The sequence below is a fragment of the Misgurnus anguillicaudatus genome, chromosome 5 (assembly GCF_027580225.2).
Source record: "Misgurnus anguillicaudatus chromosome 5, ASM2758022v2, whole genome shotgun sequence".
Lineage (NCBI taxonomy): Eukaryota > Metazoa > Chordata > Actinopteri > Cypriniformes > Cobitidae > Misgurnus > Misgurnus anguillicaudatus.
Window position 1 is genome coordinate 31,108,447 of NC_073341.2, and position 22,280 is coordinate 31,130,726.

The window sequence follows — 22,280 nt, forward strand, 5'->3', positions numbered from 1 at the left end:
TTTTCTTGAATGCACACCTCTTGTTTAATAATACACACTGCGGATCAAAAGCATTTTTCATTGAATGTTTTTCTGCACTTAACATGCAAACAGCTTTGGTGTCTGTACATTGTGTCCCAAATTAACCATTTTTAATGTAGTTTTAACTTCACATATATCAGACTAAACTGAAGTCAACTGAAGTCTTTGTTTTAAAATAAAATATAAACATGCACAGAGTTTTTGCATCTTGCATCAATTTGAGATCTGGAATACTGTGTTAAACATGGGTTAAAGGCGGGGTGCATGATCTTTGAAAGCCAATGTTGACATTTGAAATCACCTAACACAAACACACCCCTAACCCAATAGAATCTGGACCTTCTGTTGATAGACCGGCCCCACACATACGCAACCCAGACAACAATGACGGTTAGTAGACACGCCCCTTACTACTGATTGGCTACAAGTGTGTTTTAGTAGTCGGCCCGACTATCTTGTCCAAAGCGTTTTTCAGATATCGTGCACTCCGCCTTTAATTAACAAACACTGTCCCCAACAATGAAATGAGTGGATAAAGATTTTAGAGAGTGGCTGTGATGCTTTTGCCACCAGAAACTGGTGTAACACAGAGCTGCTCACCTTTGCATGTTTAGCATGCTAATGCTTAACTTGCGATATACAGTATGGTCTTTAAATAACTCGCAAGAAGGGCAAGAGTGCATCTAGGCTGAATTCTGGATGAACAGTCCTATACAGAAATCTGATAAATGGTCATATATGAGGATATCTATAAAAACATAGTGTATAGAAAGTTTACATACAGTATATGGACATATGAAGAGTTTGGTTCCAAAACGCGATAAACGGCATTTATTATATCCCGTCAGTATTTAAAAGTAAATTCTTAATTTTACGCAAAATGCAATATTCGCAGTGTTATTCTGTCATCTTTTCTCCCTTTTCTCCTTATGAAAAACTTTCCATTTTTTACGCGAAGCCAACGAAAATTGAGCAGGACCAAAATATTTTACAGCTAATCGCTGTCAAAAAAGTTCAAAGACGACGTCCCAAGTATAACCGCAGCAATGACAGTGTTCTTAATATGACAAAGTAAGTGTTTTGATTAATGCCATTAATGTTTTTTATTTCAACTAAATAAATATAACGTGGCAAAGATGAATGCACATTTACATATTGATTCGATAGATTTATAGCATTTTGAAGAAAAAAAAACTTTGTGGAAAAAAACAAAAAGAAATTAAAAATTTTATTATGGATTTGATTTTTTATGTTTTTATAACCTAAAGATGCTATGTGAAAGTTTGTATCAGAAAATAGTGGTTTTCATCTTGTCACTTTCTTGGTATAGAAAACACGTTTTTACCGAAATTAGTCAAAATGGATTTATTGCGTTTTGGAACCAAACTCTTCATATATTTCTAATACACTCTAAAAAAAAAAGGTTCCTTGAGGTTCTATATAGAACCGTGGGGTTCTATACTTGACCAATAGAACCTTTTACCAAAAAACGGGTTCCATATAGAACCCTTGGAAGGCAAAGAACCATTTTTATTAAAATGGTTCTATAATTCACGTTTTGTGACTGAAGTGTAAACTAAAGATTACACAACAATTGCAGACCTACACAACTCATTTACAAACCTACACAACTCATTCACAAACCTTTTTGTGTCAATAGGTTGTGGTCAAATAAAGAGAGAGTCAACAAATAGGCTACTAATATTTAGTGTACACTGTAAAAAATCCAACTAATGAAATGTTGGACGGGCAAAAATATATAAGTTAAACCAATTTTTTTGTTTGAGCTAGTTGAGAAGATCTGTGTTTAAAACATTAAATGAATGGTTATTTTCAAATCCAGTCAAAATTCAGAATGGCTAGTGTTGACTGAACTAAGACAAATCAGGTAAGTATGTGGACTTCTGACAGCTATGTTTCCTGACAACAAAATGCTCATAATATTACTGTTATTTGGTCACAAAATGTAATTGTAAGAGTTGTTCAGGCGTGAATGTATGTGCTTAAAGTTTAAATATGCGGTCGGTTAATAAAGATAGCGTCTATTTAAAAATGTGCTCGGACACTTTCGGACGTAGATGAGCTCCATATGAGCTCCAGAAAATCACAGACACTTAAGCGCTCACACCCCGCCCAGCGCAGCCTCTCCTCGGCAAGCCCATCAGACTGCTGGCTCTGATATCTCTGTGGCTTTTAAACATGTGATTTAATTCATTTTGATTTCTCATACTTAACAATGAAAGGGTTATGTTTTAAATCATATTTTAGGATTGCACTTAATTGATATTGCTGTTGAGTGATGTTTCATATCTTTTACATTTGTTATAACCGGACTGCATGCGAATTTGAACTTCATAGCTGAGGAAGCGGGTGGAGAAATAGTCCCAATATCATAACAATCTTAAATAAAACTTCTAAATATGCCCGTGTGTGTACCCGTGTGCGCGCGCGCGTGCGCGCGACCCGCTCACGCGCGCGTGTGTATGTACAGTATGTGCGTGAGTTTTTAATTTAAAATGTCTTAACTTAACTCGGAAGGATCTGAATGACAGGTCATTTCATCTGAGATCATTCCGCATGTAACAGCCGGAATCACTCACTGTTTCCCACAACGACACGAGTCATCAGCCGTTTCCTCAAGGTCACGTCAGGTAAGTGTTTGTAAATAAATGTTAATTTTAGACTATATTAATTGGCAAAGACGCAAATACTCGACGTTTTTGTAAACATATAAGTTATATAAAGGTGTGTTATGTTATGTGACCGACTTGTGTGTTATGTTATGTGTCCGAGTTAAAGTGGAGCTATTTTAGTTAAGATAATACCGGACAGGGTTTAGGACTCCGTCTTAATTATAATTGGGACATTTTTACAAACAAACCTTATAAAATACAATACTGGCGTGCATTTTGAGACAAAACAATAGCACTCATATGTTAACAGATGTCAGTATTTTAGTCAGTGATAAGTCCTGTCCGAGAAAACCGCCCAATAGTGTTTAATTCAAGTATGTGTGATGTCTGAGGGAAATTTGGCAATTTTAGGGTATAAAATCTTTCACCGTCAAGCTTTATTATATTAAACATGTTATTTATGTATGTGTGTGTGTGTGTGTTGATATTCCTCTGTTTATTAAACCAGAGCGGTTATGATGTGGAGAGGCAAACCAGACCACCACCATACGCGAAGATGAGCCTCGAGGCGTGACAGTTATTTTTTCAAACTGAGGAGTTCGGACTCCGGACCGGCATTTCTGCTTGTTTGTACCCTGAGGTAAGTAAACTTTCTACATTTTTGAAACGATATTACTGAAATATTTAGTATAATTAGTTAATATTTATTTTGTTAGAGTAGGTCTTGTGCTAAATAGTGATACTAGCTACATTAATAATATTTACCTCAGTTAAAAAATACTGCTGGTAACGTTAGAGCACTGACGTGCTTCGTCAACCGTCAGTTATAAAAGCCCTGTTAAATACATTTTGTTCCGGGTTTAATGAATTACGTTACAGTCCTGCTTTATTTCTTTGTCATTTTAAATTAAATTGCCAAGCACAATAAGACAGCTGTGTTGTAAGGAGACGAAATTCGAGACAGGGGTGTTATTTCAATGAAGCGCGTGGTCAAAGGAACCGGGTGGAAGACGGTGGAAGGGAAATTATATGTAAATGTTTGTCGCAGTTTTACACATATTCCGTGAGTATTTTTCGCTTGTTCACGAGTGTTTTATCAGGGTTGGAGCTAAACCTTGAAGGAAAGTGGAAACTGCTGGCCACAGTTAAGAACTTTCTGCTGGTCTGTATTATAAATGCACGATTGCAGTGCAGCGTTTGTATCCGCAAGTCTAGATATGAATGTTTTCTGTGATGCACACAATTAATTAATGTGATGGTAGCTGTTAAGACACTTACATTTAACATTCAAATGTTTTAAAAACCAAACATGTTCAGGTTTTTATGTGTATTTGGTTTGTGAAGTGTAATTTTTTCCCTCTCCCTCACAGATAACCATGGTTAATAAATGGTCAGACACGTCACTGGCTTTAAAATATAAACCCCATTGATGCAAAAAGGTAAGGTGCTTAAAAGAACCTTGTAAACCTGACTTCTGTCACTAATGTTCATTAAAGAGAAAATAAAAAGAAATCTGTGTTTTGTAGCTTTAATGATAATTCTTACTGTATGTATTTCATTTAGAATTTAGCATTAAAGACTGTGAAGTGTTTGAGGATTTAATTTAAATTCTGTATATTTCACACTATTTTTTTATTGAACATTGTGTTTTGAAAAATACATCACTAGTCAATTGCAACCTTAAGTTAATGTAGACTTTAAGGAACTTGTTTGTCTGAAAGTGGATATATAAAGATTTTTTGTTTTAAGATGCTGCGTGGAATGACAATGTGGTTTGGAACAGACTTGGTGAAGAACATGGAAACATCTCTTAATAAAATGGCCCCAAACATCATCAGGAGTGCAAAAGAAGGAAGTAAAAACATCTCTACGCCAATCTCATTGGAGAGGAAACCACAGAAGGTGCTTGTTCTTTGTCCAGTGTAAAGTAGCCTTATTTGCATAGTCAATGTAATTGTTCTAGCACCTATAAATTGTATAAGTTAAAATATGAAAATAATGTTAGTATAAACTTTTTCCTTGCCATTGAAGAGTAAACTTGTTAATTAAGAGAAGCTGGCTGAGAAAGAGTTAAAGTTTACCCACAAATTAAAATTGTCGTCACTTTCTTCAGCAGAACACAACAGAAGAAATTTTGAAAAAGTATGGTAATCGAACAACAATGGTGCCCATTGACCTGCATTGGTTTTGTGTCCATTAAATTGCTAGCAGAGTTGTTCGGTTACAGACATTCTTCAAAATCTTTTTTGTGTTAGTGTTCTGCTGAAGAAAGAAAGCTGTGAATGTTTGAAATAACGAGTGAGTGAATGAGTTTTCTTTTTTGAGTAAAATGTCCCTGTAATTGATATCTGTAACTAATGTACAATAATTTGTATGTTTGTAGGTCTGGTGAGGAATGCTGCACTTATGTTATTGCAAGCATTATTTCAAGAAAATCCCAGCTTCCTTGACTGTGTAAATAGTGTAAGTATAGTCTTCTGTAATTTAGTTAGCATTTGAGGCACTTTATTTAAAGTAACATTCAATGCAAATATAAAACTATTACTCTGTTTACCCTAAAATAGCATACAGCTCTACATCAATTATTATGAGTCTTGTTGGTTCGTGAGTGTCGCTTGCCTAGTTGTCATACTTTATTTGTGTTATTATGGGATAATTTTAAGTCTATTTGATGGCTTCTGTTAATTGGTAAAAAGCACTTAAAAGGTGAAATGTTTGTTTTACAGGAACCCAAAGGTCCCACACCAACCATAGTGTTCAACGGCTCTCCTGATCTTTTCAAATCTGAATGTATCAACTTTATAATGGACAATGTGAACTTAATATGTGGAAGACATTGACATCACAGGCTGTGGAATGACTGTGTCACAGGTCGGAGAAGCGGACCGCCCCTGTCGCGGATCACGCTCCTCCTAGTTCCACCTCGAGGAGGTCCCAAAGCACCCCAATGACCAGACAAACCAGAGGTAAGTAAAATATAGAAATAGAAACTTTATTTAAATTATTTAAAACTAAAGTGGGGAATGGGAAAGGGAATCTAAAAATCTCGCTTCTCGCCCTCAGGGGGAGTATTACGGGGGCCAGGGACGTTGGAGGGGTTTCCACGTGACTCCAGCTGGAACACCGCTACAGAGCGTATCTGGGTGGGTTGGGCACACACCGTCGCGGCGGCCCCTGATGGCATCCACAAGGGTCCAAGACCCTCCTAAGGTGAGTACGGACGACAAGGACACAGCACAACACTTCAAGAAAGCTTTGTGTATTTCTGTTTCAAGAGGTTCTTACTTGACTGTTGAACAGTGTTTCTTCTCTCTCCACAGCTCCTAGCCGTAGCAGAACTACGTATTTCAGCACCCGAAGGACTAACAACCCAGCCGGCATCTGCAGCGTATATCCAACGTGATCAAACTTCACTCTGACAAGTAACTTCCTATACACAACCACGCCGTCCTTTCGCCCGGACCAGCCCCGCACTCTTTCCGCCCGCTACCTAGCGGTCGCCGGATCAGCAGAGCCTGCGGACTCTTCGGAGGCTGGTCTTCGTTGTGCTGCCCAAGGCGGAAGTTGACTCTAAAATCCCGAAAATCGACCCTTCCAGTAACTTCTACCTTCTCTCTTTATATCCTCCTCCCAGGCGTGGCTCGCCCAACCATCGCTCGCCACGTCACTCACACAGCTGTGCCTTGTTTCAGCGAGTGCGGGGATTCCCGGGGAACCCTGAAGTGCCGGTGTCTGTACAAACCGGTCCGGGCGGAACCTCTTCACTCTCCTTTTGGTTCTGCCCCGCATAGTCACTCCGTGACAACTGTTTGCGTTTTTTTTTTCTCCTCAATGTTCAATACCCTTTTGCCATTAAGCACACAGTGACTTTAATTTATAAAATATATGCTTAAGTTTTAATACCTGTACAAAACAAATGTACAATCAACTTGTGTAAATTGTCATTCTGTTTAATAGATTGTTCATGAATTGTCTTTAAATGCATTGTGATTTCGGTGGCACTTTACAATGGGGTTCATTAGTTAACATTAGTTAATGTATTAACCAACTTGAACAAACCATAAGCAATACATTTGTTACAGTATTTATTCATCTTTGTTAATGTTAGTTAATAAAAATTTAAGCTTTAATTGCTTGTTCATGTTAGTTCAGAGTGCATTAACTAATGTTAACAAGATTTTAATAAAGTAATTGTTGAAATTAACATTAACAAAGATTAATAAAGGCTGTATAAGTGCAGTTCATTATTAGTTCATGTTGACTAGTGTAGCTAGCTAATGTTAACTAATGAACCTTGTTGTGGAGTGTTACCGTGATTTCTTTTCATCATTTCAGACACATGTAAAAGTTACTAAAAATTAATACTGCATATACTGTACAGTATCTATGCGTAAGGGAAATAACTTAAACAAAATTTTTAATGTATAGTGTAATTAAGAGTTTAGCTGTTTAATACAGAGATGAAATTTATTTATATATATTATTTATATATAAACGTATGTATGTTTATTAAAAAGTGAAAATGCTTAATGGAAATAATTAAATAACTAAATGGTTGAATGTAATGAGACATTTTAAATGTAAACTAAAGTTTTGCTGTCTAAAACAGAATAAAGAGATGTGATTTTAAGTAATTTTTATAGATTTATATTTCTGTATAATACAATTAATAAATAGTAAACTTTTATAATTTTCTAGATCGGTTATAATTTCTTATCAATAATAAATTACTCATAATAATAAAGAACCTTTAATGCTTCTAAATAGAACCATCTAACTTTGATTCAAAGAACCATTTGGGGTTCTTTTTAATGAACCCATTAAAGTGGTTCTATATTGAACCATTTAGGGGTTCCATATATGAAGCGGGTGATAGAACCATTTCTGGTTCGATATAGAACCATTTTTTTTAAGAGTGTACCACTTCTTGTTAATAGGCATGTGCCGGTAAGAGATTTTGGCGTTATGATAACCTTAAGCAAAAATACCACGGTTTCATGGTGTTGCATTTGCAACACTAAAATGTGACTTTTGTCAAACTTTTCAACAGGACACAATACATTTTATTTTAAAGCAACATACAACATGTATGCCAGATAAAAATAAAGCCTTTCAATTATAATATTCTTTCAGAAAATATTTTGTAATATATATTAAATGTAAACAACAAATCAATTACATGACTTGATGATTTAATTAATTTTGTGTAAACACAACTCTTACCTTGGAAACATTATAAAAAAATTGTATACCTTGAAACCGGTAACAGGCCAATGCTGTTAACATTTCATTTTCTTAAGTCTTAAGTTTTTTTGTGATTTACTGGCCTGGTTTCACAGACAAGGTTTGGCTAAAGCCAGAACTAGGCCTTATTAACAGAGGACAAGACTTTTTAAGATGTAAAATAAATCGTAGGTGTCCCCAGAGTACGTATGTAAAGTTTTAAAGTAAATGTGTCCTGTTATATGCAAATGAGCTGATCTCTGCACTAAAAGGCAGTGCCATGGTTGGATAGTGCAGATTAAGAGGAGCTATTATCCCCTTCTGACATCACAAGGGGAGCCAAATTTTTCACATGCTTGCAGAGAATGGTTTACTAAAACTAAGTTACTAGCTTGACCTTTTTCACATTTTCTAGGTTGATATAAGCACTGGGGACTGGTGTGTATCTTGATACAAATCAATGGCACTGGCATATTTTAGGATCTGTACATGCAAGTTATTTTCAGTTGAGACACCTCAAACATGTGTTTTAGTCAAGCCTTAAGCCTTGTCTGTGAAACCGGAGGACCTACATAAAAATCATCCTACATACTGTAAAGAATATTCTGTCAAAATGTAAGATTAAAATCAATGAGTGAAATCAAACTTTGATGTTCCTAATCTCATTATTAGATTATGAGACTTTAAGCTGGATTTCACAGAGTCGCATATACAAAATGTTTTTTTTTTTAAATATGCTGCATTAAAACACAAGCATGTATGCTTTAAATATTTTTTTCTGTATGGGTTAAAAGGCAATCCCCGCTGTTAATAAGTGAATTATTAAAGCAGGACTAGACTCTTACTGTCAAATTGTATTACCAACTGTAATGAAACATGATATATTTAATATTGACTGCAAAGCAATACCGTCCCAACATCTATAAACAATAGAAACAATGTTTTCATAACACATTAGCTGTAGCTATTTGTGTCCTAAAACTGCAAGAAAACAATGTTATTTATATCAGTTCAGTAGAACATAACACTTGCGTGGCGGCAGCTTTATATGGGATACGCCACTATTGCTACTGAGCTAAAGCAACAAAGCACACTGACAGGCCTTGTGCGTTGCCATGGATACTGGGTATTGAGGAGGAAACGGGAGGGGGGTCTAGTGAGACGTATGAAAATATGAGTATTTGATCCTTCTCATACAGTACTTTCAGATGGTCACTTTTAATAGATGCTCAGCCTTGAAGTATGAGAAATACTGGAACCGACTCGAATCTCGTTTTTGTAAGAGGTGCTGTGGCTGAGTGCACTGGAGAAGATGCACACTAGGGCTGATTAGCATGCTGTATGTGTACTAGGACCTTGCTGGAGACTGTGGGCATGCTCAGTGCGGTCTGAATGACGATTCTGCTGCTGTTATTGCAAACAGAGAAGCACTGGTTACAATACAGCAAAGCTTGAGATTGCAGTGACACCCGAATTGCGAAATAAAAAACTTGTTTATTATATGATCTAATTGGCAAAGCATTTTACTTCATGTATACAAAATAAATTGATCTGGCCGAATTGTGGACACGTTTACAACCAATCGATAAGGACCACCATTCAAAAATGACAACAAACAATCCCACAACACAATAAAGTGTTTAGATGTGTGATCCTGATGCATCATGACTAAATCCATTGCATGCAAGTGCACGAAAGCACACAACTTAACTAAACAGGAATTAATAACTTGCAAACGTGCAAAAACACCCTGTGGTATTCCAACCAAACAGCAGAAAACAAAGCATGGCAACATTTATGAATGATCTTACCTTGTTGGATGCCATCTCACTGACAGAATGTCTGGTCTGAAGGGTCTCAAGCTGGTCGAGGCACCAGTCCAGCTCCTCCAGGGTTTCTGTGGCCAGCTTCTGGAAGGCCTCCTCTGGAGGAAGAGAAGAAGGCAAGGAGTCAGATCTCAGATGTTTAAGGGGTCTAGCTGAGGCTCCCAGCAGAGGGCCCAAACTGCTGTAGACCGCCATGTTGGGATATCCCGACAGGACGCATGGGTGATTCTTCATGCTGTGCTGAAGCCCTCCATGGTGAATGATGGGGCTCACAATCGAGCCAGAAAAATACAGTATGGCTCCAAGCAACGAGTAATCCAAACGAGGCACCGTATGTCCGTAGATCTCGTGACTATATCCCCTAACAAAACATACAAGGGGCCGCACACACTTCAACGCTCTTTTTCACGGTTACAATCATATTGACAGCTGGACACGAAATGCTATTGATGGCCCTACATGTCGATAAGCCCAGGCTGAACGCTGTCTTGGGACACAGAAAATGTCATTGCTGTAGGCAGGCCCATCTTTACATGGCACATCCGAAAAGCTCAGCAAAGCCCCTTACAAGCATGCAGTCTGGCCCTTAATAACGCATCGAAGCATGGTGTCATAACAAGAAACACAAACACATGTACAAGCACACGCAAAAAGCATACAGACGTCTGACGGCAGAGATAAGTGAGGCTCTCCAGTCTTTAAGCCAGAATGCTAGATGAACTCCAGTGAAAGAAATCTAAGGTCACATCTGTCTGTCTCCTTCTCACAGAGCGGTGGATGCCCTGCATGAGCGCGGGGCAGCCGTGGAGCGTCGCTAGCCGAACGTGAGCCGAGCTTCCTCTTGAAACAGAAGCCAAAGCTTGCCAGTGCCGCTGCATGGAGGAGAGAAAGGACTTTGCGTAAATCCTGGCATGGATTTCACAGGATCTGGAGTTGAGAAGCTTGGGCAGAGAGAGTGTGCTCTCACAGGTCCTCTGAATGGCTTTACAGCAGATGCTTTGGGTGTCAGATATTTCTTTTAATTAAGAGGAAATATTGGCCCTTTTTGTCTTTAAGAACGCTAACCATATTAAACACACAGCATGCTATAGTTATCTTATTAAACTACAGACTAGTAATATAAAACAAAATATAATATAGTTAAGGCAACAAATACAAACTAAACTTCAGTACAGAGGCATTTTGTCATTTGAAATATTTTGGGCGTTTGCCACTTTCTGCAGTATTTTTACCCCAAGCCCTGGTAAATGTTTGACCTTGCTGCCCAATGTGGTTTTCTTACAAAGAGACATTTCATGATGGGACAGCTTTTATGTTAATTTTTTATTACAAAGGGAGCACGTTTAAAGGGATAGTTCACCCAAAAATGAAAATTGTTTCATTTTCTAACCCTCATGTTGTTGTAAACCTGAGTTTCTTTATTCCGTGTGGACAAAAGAAGATATTTTGATAAATGATAGTGAGCACACAGTTGATGGTACCCACTGACTTCCATAGTATTTGTTTTCCCTACTATGGAAGTAGGTGGGTACCGTCAACTGTATGGTTATCATCATTTATCAAAATATCTGTAAATAATGAAAAAAATTAATTTTTAATAAATTATTAATTAAATTATCCCTTTAATTCTCCACTGTAACAGTGGTCCAGAGTCACAAGGTTTGGTGAGATATTTTTTCCTATGAGATGTGCTTTAGATGTCCATCAGGTTTAAAGGTCACGTTCTTCCTGATCCCATTTTTTAAACCCTAGTTAGTGTGAAATGTTGCTATAATAGCATAAATAATACCTTTAAAATGATAAAGCTCAAAGTTCACTGTCAGGCGATATTTTTTCTTTAACAGAATTTGCCTTTCAAAGCCTACAGCGAACGGCCGGTTTGGACTACAGCCCTCTACTTCCTGCTTTAATGACGTCAGTAGAACAGTTTTCTTACTAAACTCCGCCCACAGGAATACATCAGTCGCAATCTAAGCTAACGGCAAGCTAAGCTGCTATCGAATCACAACACACTAAACAAACTACACAATCAGAACTCGTTACGTATTTCTGATGGAGGGACTTCATAGAACAAGGAAGACATCAGCCTGTTTTTGGGACAGTGAAAACACTGCTATACAGATAAGTAAATTATGTGGAAAAATACCGCGTTTTTTACACGTGAAACATGAACACGTGTTATATTGCGCACTGTAAACATAATTAAAGCTTTAAAAACACAGAAAGAACGGGACCTTTAAGGGACCTTGCAAATGTTTATTTGACTGCACGTTTCTTTTCAGAAACACTGGGATGGTCATATCAGTGCAAAAACAAAACAACAAAAGGCCAAACAAAGACGTCAGTGCATCCATACACAAGCATGCATGCTGCCTAATAAGGTCATGTTGCTAACTTGAGACAAAGCAAGACTAATGTATGTGCCACATGTAAGCTCCTTTAACAAAGCTTACATTATCTTAGTCATTCTGTCGGCCTGTCTCGCTCTTTTCTGTATGTGTGGTGAAGTACACAGGGCTGGGGTGCCGCTCTCACTGAAAGAGACTGCACTGACGTCAATGACATTCTTCTCGTGCTTAGCGCGACATCATACACCAGCCCATGAGAGGGCACTGGCTCCATAGACGGGAAAGCTGCGGATAAAAGCAGGACTGGAATTTTGTAATCCGGGTCAGGCGCAGTCATTAGCCTGTCAGCCGGGAAATCCTTGCAGCATTGTCGTGGGATTTCTTTAGATACATGAGATATCAGAGGAAACTAGAAAAGACGGCGCTACAAATCTGCTGTGATCAATCCCCCAAAAGTCTTTCTAATGTCACCTTTATACTATTGTGAGGAAAATGAAACTAATGGATACTGTTTGTGTGAGAAGTCTTTCACAAAGTTTTGCTTAAAGGATTAGTACATTTAAAAAAAAAAATCCAGATAATTTACTCACCACCATGTCATCCAAAATGTTGATGTCTTTCTTTGTTTAGGCGAGAAGAAATTTTTTTTTTTGAAGGATTTTACTCATTTTAATGGACTTTAATGGACCCCAACACTTAACAGTTTTAATGCAGTTTAAAATTGCAGTTTCAACGCAGCTTCAAAGGACTTTAAACAATCCCAAACGAGGCATAAGGGTTTTATCTCGAGAAACGATTGTCATTTTTGGCAAGAAAAATAAAGAATATGCACTTTTAAACCTCAACTTCTCTACTTCCTCCGTCTGTGTGAGGAGCCAGCGCGACCTCGCGTAATTGCGTCATGACGTTGAAAGTTCACGTGTTACATATACGAAACGCACATTTGCGGAGCATTTTAAACAATAAACTGACACAAAGACATTAATTAGTATCATTCCACATACAACAACGTTGGAACGGTCCTCTTTCTCCACACTTGTAAACATTGAGGCGTAGTTTCGATACGTCATCCGTGACCTCTTGACGTGATGACGTATTACGTGAGGTCATGCTGACACGTCACAGGACCGAAGCAAGACGAGAAGTTGTTGTTTAAAAGGGCATAGTTTTTATCGTTTCACTAGATAAGACCCTAATGCCTCGTTTGAGATCGTTTAGAGTCCTTTGAAAGTACCATTTAAACTGCATTAAAACTTTTAAGTGTTGGGGTCCATTAAAGTCCATTAAAATGAGAAATCCTGGAATGTTTCCTCAAAAAACACAATTTCTTCTCGACCAAACAAAGAAAGACATCAACATTTTGGACGACATGGTGGTGAGCAAACCACCTGGACCCTTTCCAAGAAAATGGACTAATCCTTTAAAATGCGACAATGCATGAAACATAGTAACTAACGAGACTTTTAGGAAAATATGACTGATGTTTGCCTGTGCAAAACTCATTAACATAATGCCTAAATATTTCCAATGGGGTCATATAGGTATAGCCAAAAAGGAATATTTATTAAATAAGGATTATAATTTTGTTTTTCACTAAAACTGGTCATGTGCCTTCAAGAGAAATTGAATAAAACTGAAGATTAAAGAGTCAATCACTATCCACCCCCAAAATGCAAAAAACGCTTTTTAAAAAAATCTATGATAACAAAAAAACCCACTGAAAGATTGAACCACATTAGGGTGAGTGAATAACATATTTGTTTCATTACTACAAGCGTATGGTAATTAGTCTACATCTTTAGTCACACGGCATATAGCCCCAAAGCCTTCTCACACTTTAAGGTCACATGACATGACACGCAAAAATATTTTGTGGGACATGTGATACATGCACTCAGCATGGGGACCTAAATTGTATAATGTGTCCATCTGCTCACGGCCTGTGGTACAAATCAATATTATAAATCTATATCGCTGGACCTTTTTATCTCTGCGGCTGAACATTCTGCCCATGCTTAACATCCACTGCACGCTCAGTACTACAGTTCTAGGTCAAACAACTGAAACCTGTCACTTGCTTTTCTTTGCAAACCTTAAAAATAGAGCACCAACAAAAGTTTATCGCTAAAAAAAAGAAGTGCCTCATAATTATCGGTTATTCTGCGTCATATCCCAAGATAACCTATACTGTATAACCCTACATAGATACGTAAGATTAAAAGAATGGAGAGTATTGTGACAAACTAGTTACACTTCTGTATCACCTTGTGATAAATAGGTTACTTTCCTTATCAGCTTTAGAGAACATGACATACGCAGCGTGATTTGTGATGTCTGGAGGCTAAACTTCAGCTGGTGAAGACAAAGCAGAAGGTGCCACACAAGGACAACTTCATATCTCATACCAGACAGTGATTGCTCACCACAAAACAAAACAATACAATTGTCCAGATGACACAAGTAGAATCTGTCTGTATGTCTGCCTCTCTCGCTTATTGTCTGCTTATCCTAGCAAGCCTTATGCTTTAAAACACAACAGTTTACACAAGAGGTCACTGATGTACAATACTGTGCAAAAGTCTTAGGCCCCCATGCTAGCATTAGATTAGTTGTTTTTGCAATTGTATAGTGATCAAATATAATTATATCTCAGTCTCTTTATTATAATACAGCCAGAAAATAAAGGAAATGTGTATGTAGTATTAAAAACAGTATAAAAGTATAAGATAAAGTGCAAGTTTTTAGGGTAAACTCCCCTTCCACTTGAGCAATAGCAGACAGCTGCAGGATCTTTTAAACTTAAATGATTTCAAATTCTAATTTCTAATTCTAATCAAATGACTTCAGGACTTCAGTCTCCTCAAAAAAGCTCAAGATGTGTTTGGTGCCAAGAGAAGTCACACTAAATACTGACTGATGCCTTAAGCAGACATTTAGTTCTGAAAATTGTTTTGTTTTTAATTTTATGTACATTTTTACTGTATTTTCTGTTTTTGTCTTAATAAAAAAGAGTAAAAAATAAATATGGATGGACATTAAAACTTTGCTAAAACAACAAAGCTGGTTATGGTGGCTTAAGACTTTTGCACAGTACTGTATCTGTCGATATACTGTATCTTTAAAACCACTGCAGACATTTCTCTCATAAGCTTTAAAACTTTTAAAGCTTTTAAATTTTTCTGACCACTTGCATGGTAAATTACCAGGACAATATTTATGGCAAGAAAGCAAGGTACACCACCTGTGTAGGAAGTCTTTGTGATGGGAGGTGGATTACACATTGGGGATCTCCTGGAAGAGCAAACAGAAAAAAAGAAGGCTTTAATATAAATTTGTCAATCACATCACATCTCATTGTGTATAATGAATGATAAAAACACAGTCTGGCTCTTGTTGGTACGTTCTGCAAATCTTTACCTAGTTTGCCCCACATTTTACTGAGGTAACTACCCACAAATAACCAATTTGAGTTATAGTGTTTAGAAAGTACCGTATTTTCCAGACTACAGTATAAGCCGCACCAGAGTATAAGCCGCATCATTCAATAATGCGTCATTAAGACGAAATAACATAAGTTGCAGCGGACGTCGCGTTTATTTAGAAAATTATTTTACAAAATCTAAGCCGCAGAACAGACATTTACTCTGGAAAGGCAAGTTATTAAATTAAACAATAGCAGACAGAACAGCAGGCTGAATAGATGTTTGTACCCTAAAGTAATATTATCAGTTATTTAAACGATAAACCTTGCATACAGAACTTACCTGGAAGGTTGAATAGTCTAAATTAACCGAACAAGCCAACTAGCGTGAAGTTCGCAGACTCGTCATTCCGAATCGCTGAATCCATTGAATTACATAAATACAGGAGCAGCATATAGCGGACTCTTGCGGCTGTAGAGGGTAATTATGTCTCTTGCCTCATAAATGTCAAAATGAATTCATACTGACTTACAAGGTGCACCTGACTATAAGACGCAGCACCAGCCAAGTTATGAAAAAAAAAATGCGGCTTATAGTCCAAAAACTACAGTACCCAGCAAGTTATTTTGCATTTAAAAGGCTAAAACAAGTCAAAATGTGGGCTGTCAGTGAAAATTGTGTTTTCCGGACTATAAGTCACACTTTTTTCATAGTTTGGCAGTTCCTGGAACCAGATGCGACTGATACATCAAAATTATTTCATATGAACCAAGAGAAACCATAAATATCTACATCTACAGCCGCGAGAGTCCAATGTATGCTGCTCCTGTATTTATGTAATTCAATGGATTCAGTGGTGCAGGATAACTTCGAGACCTTTTTCAACTTTATTTGGCTTGTCGTGTTAATTTAGCCTATTCAGCCTCCCAGGTATGTTCTGTTTGCTATTGTGTATTGCGTAAATAACGGTTTATGTTACTTTAACATGTACGGACACCTATTCAGCCTGCTGTTCTGTGCTATTGTTTAGTTGAATAACTTGCCTTTCCTTATTAAATGTCTGTTCTTTGGCTTGTTTTTTGTGAAATCATTTTCTAAATAAACGCGACTTATAGTCCAGTGCAACTTGTATATGCTTTTCGTTTTGACGGATATGACTTATACTCCAGTGCGACTTATAGTCTGGAAAATACGGTAGATGTAACTACTGTATAGCCCAAAAATAAATGAAAATAAATAAATGATAATCACCGTTGACTTTGCTTACTTGAAGGAATATTATACATCTTGCTAGAAGTGGGTTAATCATAGCTGGACTACTGCATATCGGGTCTATAGTTAACCTTGACGACGAAATAATGGTTATTGCTGGCTGGGTATGTTTATATTGACTTTTTAAATCGACTACAGTAACTTACTTGTTATTGGTTCGTTCTTGCTGGACATTTGTTAAAGCAGCAAAGTTATTCCGGACCGTTCTTAAACTCGCCAGAACCTAGGAGAACACACAAGTTTATGTTTTCAAACAATCTCTAACTTAAACTTTACCACGAAATATTTAAAATGAAACATTGCAATGTACCTGTGCAAAAGGTGTTACAATCATATCATCACCGTGTCTGCCAAAAAATAAATTACCATTAATTATAGCAGAAAAATCCAAGAAAATGCCTTATAATCTAATCAACTAATTAATGTCTATAAACTAACTGTAAATTTATAATACACATTTGCTTACATGTCACTAGCGATGGAGGAGTTTCTGGACATGGATTTCGGCGAGAGGTCGTAGTCGCTGTCGGAGCGATACAGGAAAGACTCTCTCCTCTGGCTGTGCACAAAGTTGGCCTGCAGGATGAGGCCTGACCCCGGGCTGGCCATGGGATCCAGCGGACTGCGTCCCGATGAGGTACCATTGTCCACATCAAAGCTGCCGAGACAGAAAACAAGGCAGTTAGCGATGATGCACAAATGTAAAACAAGGATGCATCCTTGGAAGTATTGCTCTTGTATAGCTCAGAGGTACAGCATTGCATTATTAGCGTAAAAGGTCATAGGTTCAAACCCAGGAAAAACATACTGACAAAAAATGTATAAGTTGTAAAGCACTCTAAGTGAAAAATGCTTTTGCCAAATTCATAAATGTAAATGTTTTTATCCTAACCCTACACCCAACAATGCACAGGATTTAAGCCGTATCTGTATCCTATCTAGCCAGAACCGCTGTTTTAATCATAATTCTACTCCCAAACCTTAAACCCTAATCACAACACTAAGCAAATTTGACTGTAGCTGAATCCCTTCTAGCCAGAACCAGGAAATGCCTTTAAGCATTTTTATATTGCTGTTCTTCAAATCATTAAAGAATATTTATAATGATTATGTTTGACGAGTGTTGCTTTTTAAAATGCGTGTTATAAGCGACTCAAACTCTGTGATTTTACATTAATAATGACTTTCTATTGATCAAAGAGCCATGATACCTGAAAGAGCTGTGCATAACATTTTTCATTTTTCGATTAATCATTGGTTTTTACATGGTTGATTCAAAATCGATTCTCAAAGGCCACGAATTGATAAAAAAAGGAAATAACCTGATCCTGTTTGATCAAGGAATGCGATTGTTCTGACTTTTTTCAGCATACATTTTTCATCTTGCATCAAAATTGCATTTTATTTTACATAATTTTATGCATTTGAAAATAAGAGATGGGTTCTGTTTTAATTTACCCAAGTGTACCTAAAATAAAAAAGTTTAATATACAGGTGTGTGGCTAATTACCCACTTGTAAACTTATGTTCACTGTTCTTTTTTATAAATATAGTATTTGTATTAAATCTATATTCATTGAGTCAAATCGAGAATCGAGTATAAAAATCGGTCCGAAAATTGGAATCGAAACGAGAATCAAAATCGGATCGATCTGGAACATCTGAATCGATACCCAGCCCTAGACAGGTGTTATTTGTATGAATCACGATTAATCATCCCATCCCTAAAAAACAATAAAAATCACAAACAACAACGCTGAGGAAAAAAAATCCATTTATTATTTAAGAACTAAATTTGCAAAAATAGTCTATTGATGAGCATAAACAACAGACACTTTAACTACATTTAAGACGACGTCACATCTATTTATGCTATTTATGCCTTATTAGCATGTTTTTCATGCACCTATATATATATACACCAGCCCAGTCTCACGAAATTTCGTTATATAGTCACATATTTTTTTTATTCTTTTTTCGTGCTATTATCACGAATTTTTGCATTTTTTTTAGTGATTGTATAACGAATTCCTGTTTTCGTGTGATTATCACGTATTGGTTGCTCAACTGTTTTGTCCTTTTTCTTACCATTGTTGCTTCGGTTTTCGATTTACATAAAATGACATCCCTGGTTTAAAAATAGGAAAAAGCAGTTGAGTAACCAATACGTGATAATCACACGAAAACAGGAATTCGTTATACGATCACGAAAAACGCGAAAATTCATGATAATAGCACGAAAAAAGAATAATATATACCCAATCTCACAAATATATGATATATGATATATACTGATATACCTGGTATATACTAGCAAATAAATGTAGTCTTAATTTGGGTGGTCAATCTGCATTTGAAAGTCAATCTGCATCTAATCTAGCTAAATCAAGTAAAATTACTCAAATTAAAGTCATTTTAGAATGCGTTTAATTTAAGTCATGTTTAATCATGCTAAGTGGCAAGTTACTTTGGAAAACAACTAGCCACTTTAGCTGGTGAGCAAAAAGTTGAGGCCTGTCCATATGTAAATAGGTAAAGATTTCTGAGTAGGATAGATAAGTCTCGGAGATTAACAAAGTATTTATGCTCAAGGTGTGACCGAGCTTACTGCAGGGCTTTCCCAGCCCATCAAGAACTCCGTCCTCCACCTTCTAACCTGAACCTCTCCGGTGTCCTCACTGCTATGTTTAAACATTTGCTGATGCATACTCCTCAGGGAGCTTTAACAAGATGGGGATTTCCTTGACGTTCATTGTGACGTGGGGTGGCGTCTTACTTCGGCACAGTCATCATCTCCTGTACGCTGACAGCTGAGACTGTTAGAGCGATACGGATGGATTATGCTTGATCTGCACCTTGACTAACCGTTTCCCTGAGTAGACTCCGGCACTGTGTGACAGTTGAAGGGCCAATGATTCATGAACTACGCAAAACAGAGGACGGAGGTTTACAGTACAGTATTAAGAGAAAGAAAACATCCATTGTCTAGGGTTAGAGTCACTAGCATTTTGCGGGACGTCACTGAGATACAACAAGGAAGTCCAGACTCGTGAGCAAACATTGTATCATGCTCAGATAATTGAGAAGAAGTTCTGAATTACACTGGAATCAAATGTGTTATATCAAAAGTTACACACTGTCTGCATTCAGAGGCTTAAATCACAAATGCTTCTGTTTTATGCATAGCGTTCTACACATGTTCAAGCCAACATCTGCACCTGACTTTTTCCAGATGAAATACCTTAACAGTTCGAAACGCAGCTAGCGATGAGCAGCCCTGTAGATGTGCTGCCCTCATTTCTCTTGGGTCATATCACAGGAATGCACTGGCTTACTGTCTCGCACGCTCTCAGCTCCAGACATAAATTATGAATGAGATGCTTCTCCTCTTACTGTAACTCGCACAAATGCGCTAAAGCTTACGCTACAAAGGGAAAAGTGCCTCCCCCCATAACACAGGCCTAATAACTACAAACAAGTTCATATGCATTTATAAAACACATTTGGTTTCTATTGCATAACAAATTAAGTCTACAAACAAGTTAATATGCATTTATAAAACACATTTGGTTTCTATTGCATAACAAATTAAGTCACTGGTATTGTCTTATTGTGTTCATTGGTGTTGAGTATTGTGTTTTCTCGTGTGTGTTTTCTATTACTAGTTTATATTTCTGCACATTTACCTTACAGAAATGTTATATACTTAGTGTTACTCTCAACAGACTCACATGAGATTAATATTTACAGTAAGCTTGTATACATTAGCATTAGTAAACTCAACTGTCAACATAAACTAAAAATAAATGGTACTTTCATAGATGTTATTAGTTATTGACATTAACAGTATCCACTTATTAATGCCCGTATGCAGGGCTTGACATTAACACCCATCAACCCGCCAAATGCGAGTAGATTTCTGCTGTGCGAATACGTGGGACGCAGTCTGAGCGCATAGACGCACACTTTGGAAAAGATAAAACAATTGCATGGAAGTGATTGAAGAGATTTAAAGTGTGTGCACACTTTCTGGACAAGAGCAGAGAGAAATACATAGCAAATGCCTGAATGCACACATCCCAGTTTTGTCCAAAGTCAAGAGAAACCTGCGAGCAGAGAGGTTCGCACATCATTTTAATGTAGGCTACTTTGGGCAACAATAATGCCCTCTTGTCAGTAAAGAGCGCATGGAATTCTTAAATCACTTTTAACAGAAACCTTGATCAAGCTTATAAAATACAAGCTGCATAAACAAGTTGAGAGTAAAATTCATGTACATGTCTTCACAGTATTTACTGCTGTTGTTAATAAATATTTAAGTGTTTGTCTAGGGTTTTTGTGTTATCTTTTCAGTTAATCTTCTACACCCCTGCACCACTTTTAATATATTCATTAGAAGTTGATCTATTTATTTGTTTTCATGCACCTAAATATATGATATGATATATACTGATATACCTGGTATATATATACCAGCAAATAAAGCTAGTCTTAATTTGGGTGGTCAATCTGCATTTGAAAGTCAATTTGCATCTAATCTAGCTAAATCAAGTAAAATTACTCAAATTAAAGTCATTTTAGGATGCGTTTAATTTAAATCATGTTTAATCATATAAAATGTTTTTACCAACGACAAAATTGTGGCCAGTAAAAATGCTAAGTGGCTAGTAACTTTGGAAAACAACTAGCTGGTACATATAACACTTTGGCTGGTGAGCAAAAAAGTTAATGTCAAGGCCTGCCCGTATGTATAATGTATATTGTAAAAATTGTTAAACTGCACTGTAAAAAATACTTTGCTGCCTTAAAATTTTTTGTTCAATCAAACTTGTTCAATCAAGTCATTTAAACGTACTATTATTTATCTTGACTAGAGATGAGTTGTTATAACTACAGGTGAGTTGTTATAACTTATAAAATTAAGTTGACTAACTATATTTTATAAGTTGTGACAACTCATCTCTGTTGACAATCAGAGTTGATTTAACAAAAAAATTTAAGGCAGCAAAGTATTTTACAGTGTGTAAACAATAAAAAGTTGGATTAACTTCAAATATTACTTCAATTGGTAACACCTAAAAATGTAAGTTTAATTTTTTTTAGGTGTTACCAATTGAAGTAATTTTTTAGGTTGATCCAACTTTTTACTTTTTAAAGTGTAGTTAGAAGTTGCTATAAATTATAAAAATAAAGTTGTAATAACCTAAGTCCATCCAACTTAATTTTTTTAATTTATACCAATTCCTCACTAGTCACAGTGACTTGTTAATTTAAGGTGTTTAAACTTAAAACAGTGGAGGATTACAAAGAAACACTGTAAAAAAATGCAGCAAAAAGTTAAAACAACTTGGTTTGGCAAGTCAATTTAATCTACTATTTTAAGTTTTGGCTTTTGAAAAGTTGACATAACTTATAAAATCACGTTGAAATTATTTTACTTTTTGCTTTTATGTTACTTTAACTTAAAAAATGATGCTGCATATTTTTTTACAGAGAATGGTCACAAATGTCATGACACTTGATGTATTTCACAAA

The 22,280-nt window shown here is 36.6% G+C and overlaps 1 protein-coding gene and 1 long non-coding RNA gene across 10 annotated transcripts in view; one reads left to right on the forward strand and one right to left on the reverse strand.

Moving 5' to 3' along the window:
• pde4d (phosphodiesterase 4D, cAMP-specific) overlaps positions 1-22,280 on the reverse strand; it is a 159,455-nt gene that overhangs the window by 9,510 nt on the left and 127,665 nt on the right. For all 6 annotated transcript variants that reach the window (XM_055167630.2, XM_073868012.1, XM_055167629.2 and 3 more), the window contains 5 exons: positions 17,212-17,403; positions 17,056-17,092; positions 16,892-16,968; positions 15,293-15,342; positions 9,689-9,801 (listed from right to left, as the gene is read on the reverse strand). In XM_055167630.2, coding sequence (XP_055023605.2) covers positions 9,689-9,801; positions 15,293-15,342; positions 16,892-16,968; positions 17,056-17,092; positions 17,212-17,403 — 469 coding nt within the window. The remainder of the gene's footprint in view (positions 1-9,688; positions 9,802-15,292; positions 15,343-16,891; positions 16,969-17,055; positions 17,093-17,211; positions 17,404-22,280) is intronic.
• LOC129442901 (uncharacterized) lies at positions 1,912-7,742 on the forward strand. Of its 4 annotated transcripts, none has more exons than XR_012369702.1 (9): positions 1,912-2,672; positions 3,163-3,294; positions 3,575-3,717; positions 4,025-4,093; positions 4,404-4,556; positions 5,038-5,117; positions 5,381-5,620; positions 5,718-5,864; positions 5,975-7,742. It is a non-coding gene; the product is annotated as an uncharacterized lncRNA (long non-coding RNA). The 4 variants fall into 4 exon arrangements; XR_012369701.1 differs by lacking the exon at positions 3,575-3,717 and having other exon boundaries at positions 5,975-6,594; positions 6,763-7,742; XR_012369703.1 differs by lacking the exon at positions 3,575-3,717 and having other exon boundaries at positions 1,916-2,672; positions 4,438-4,556.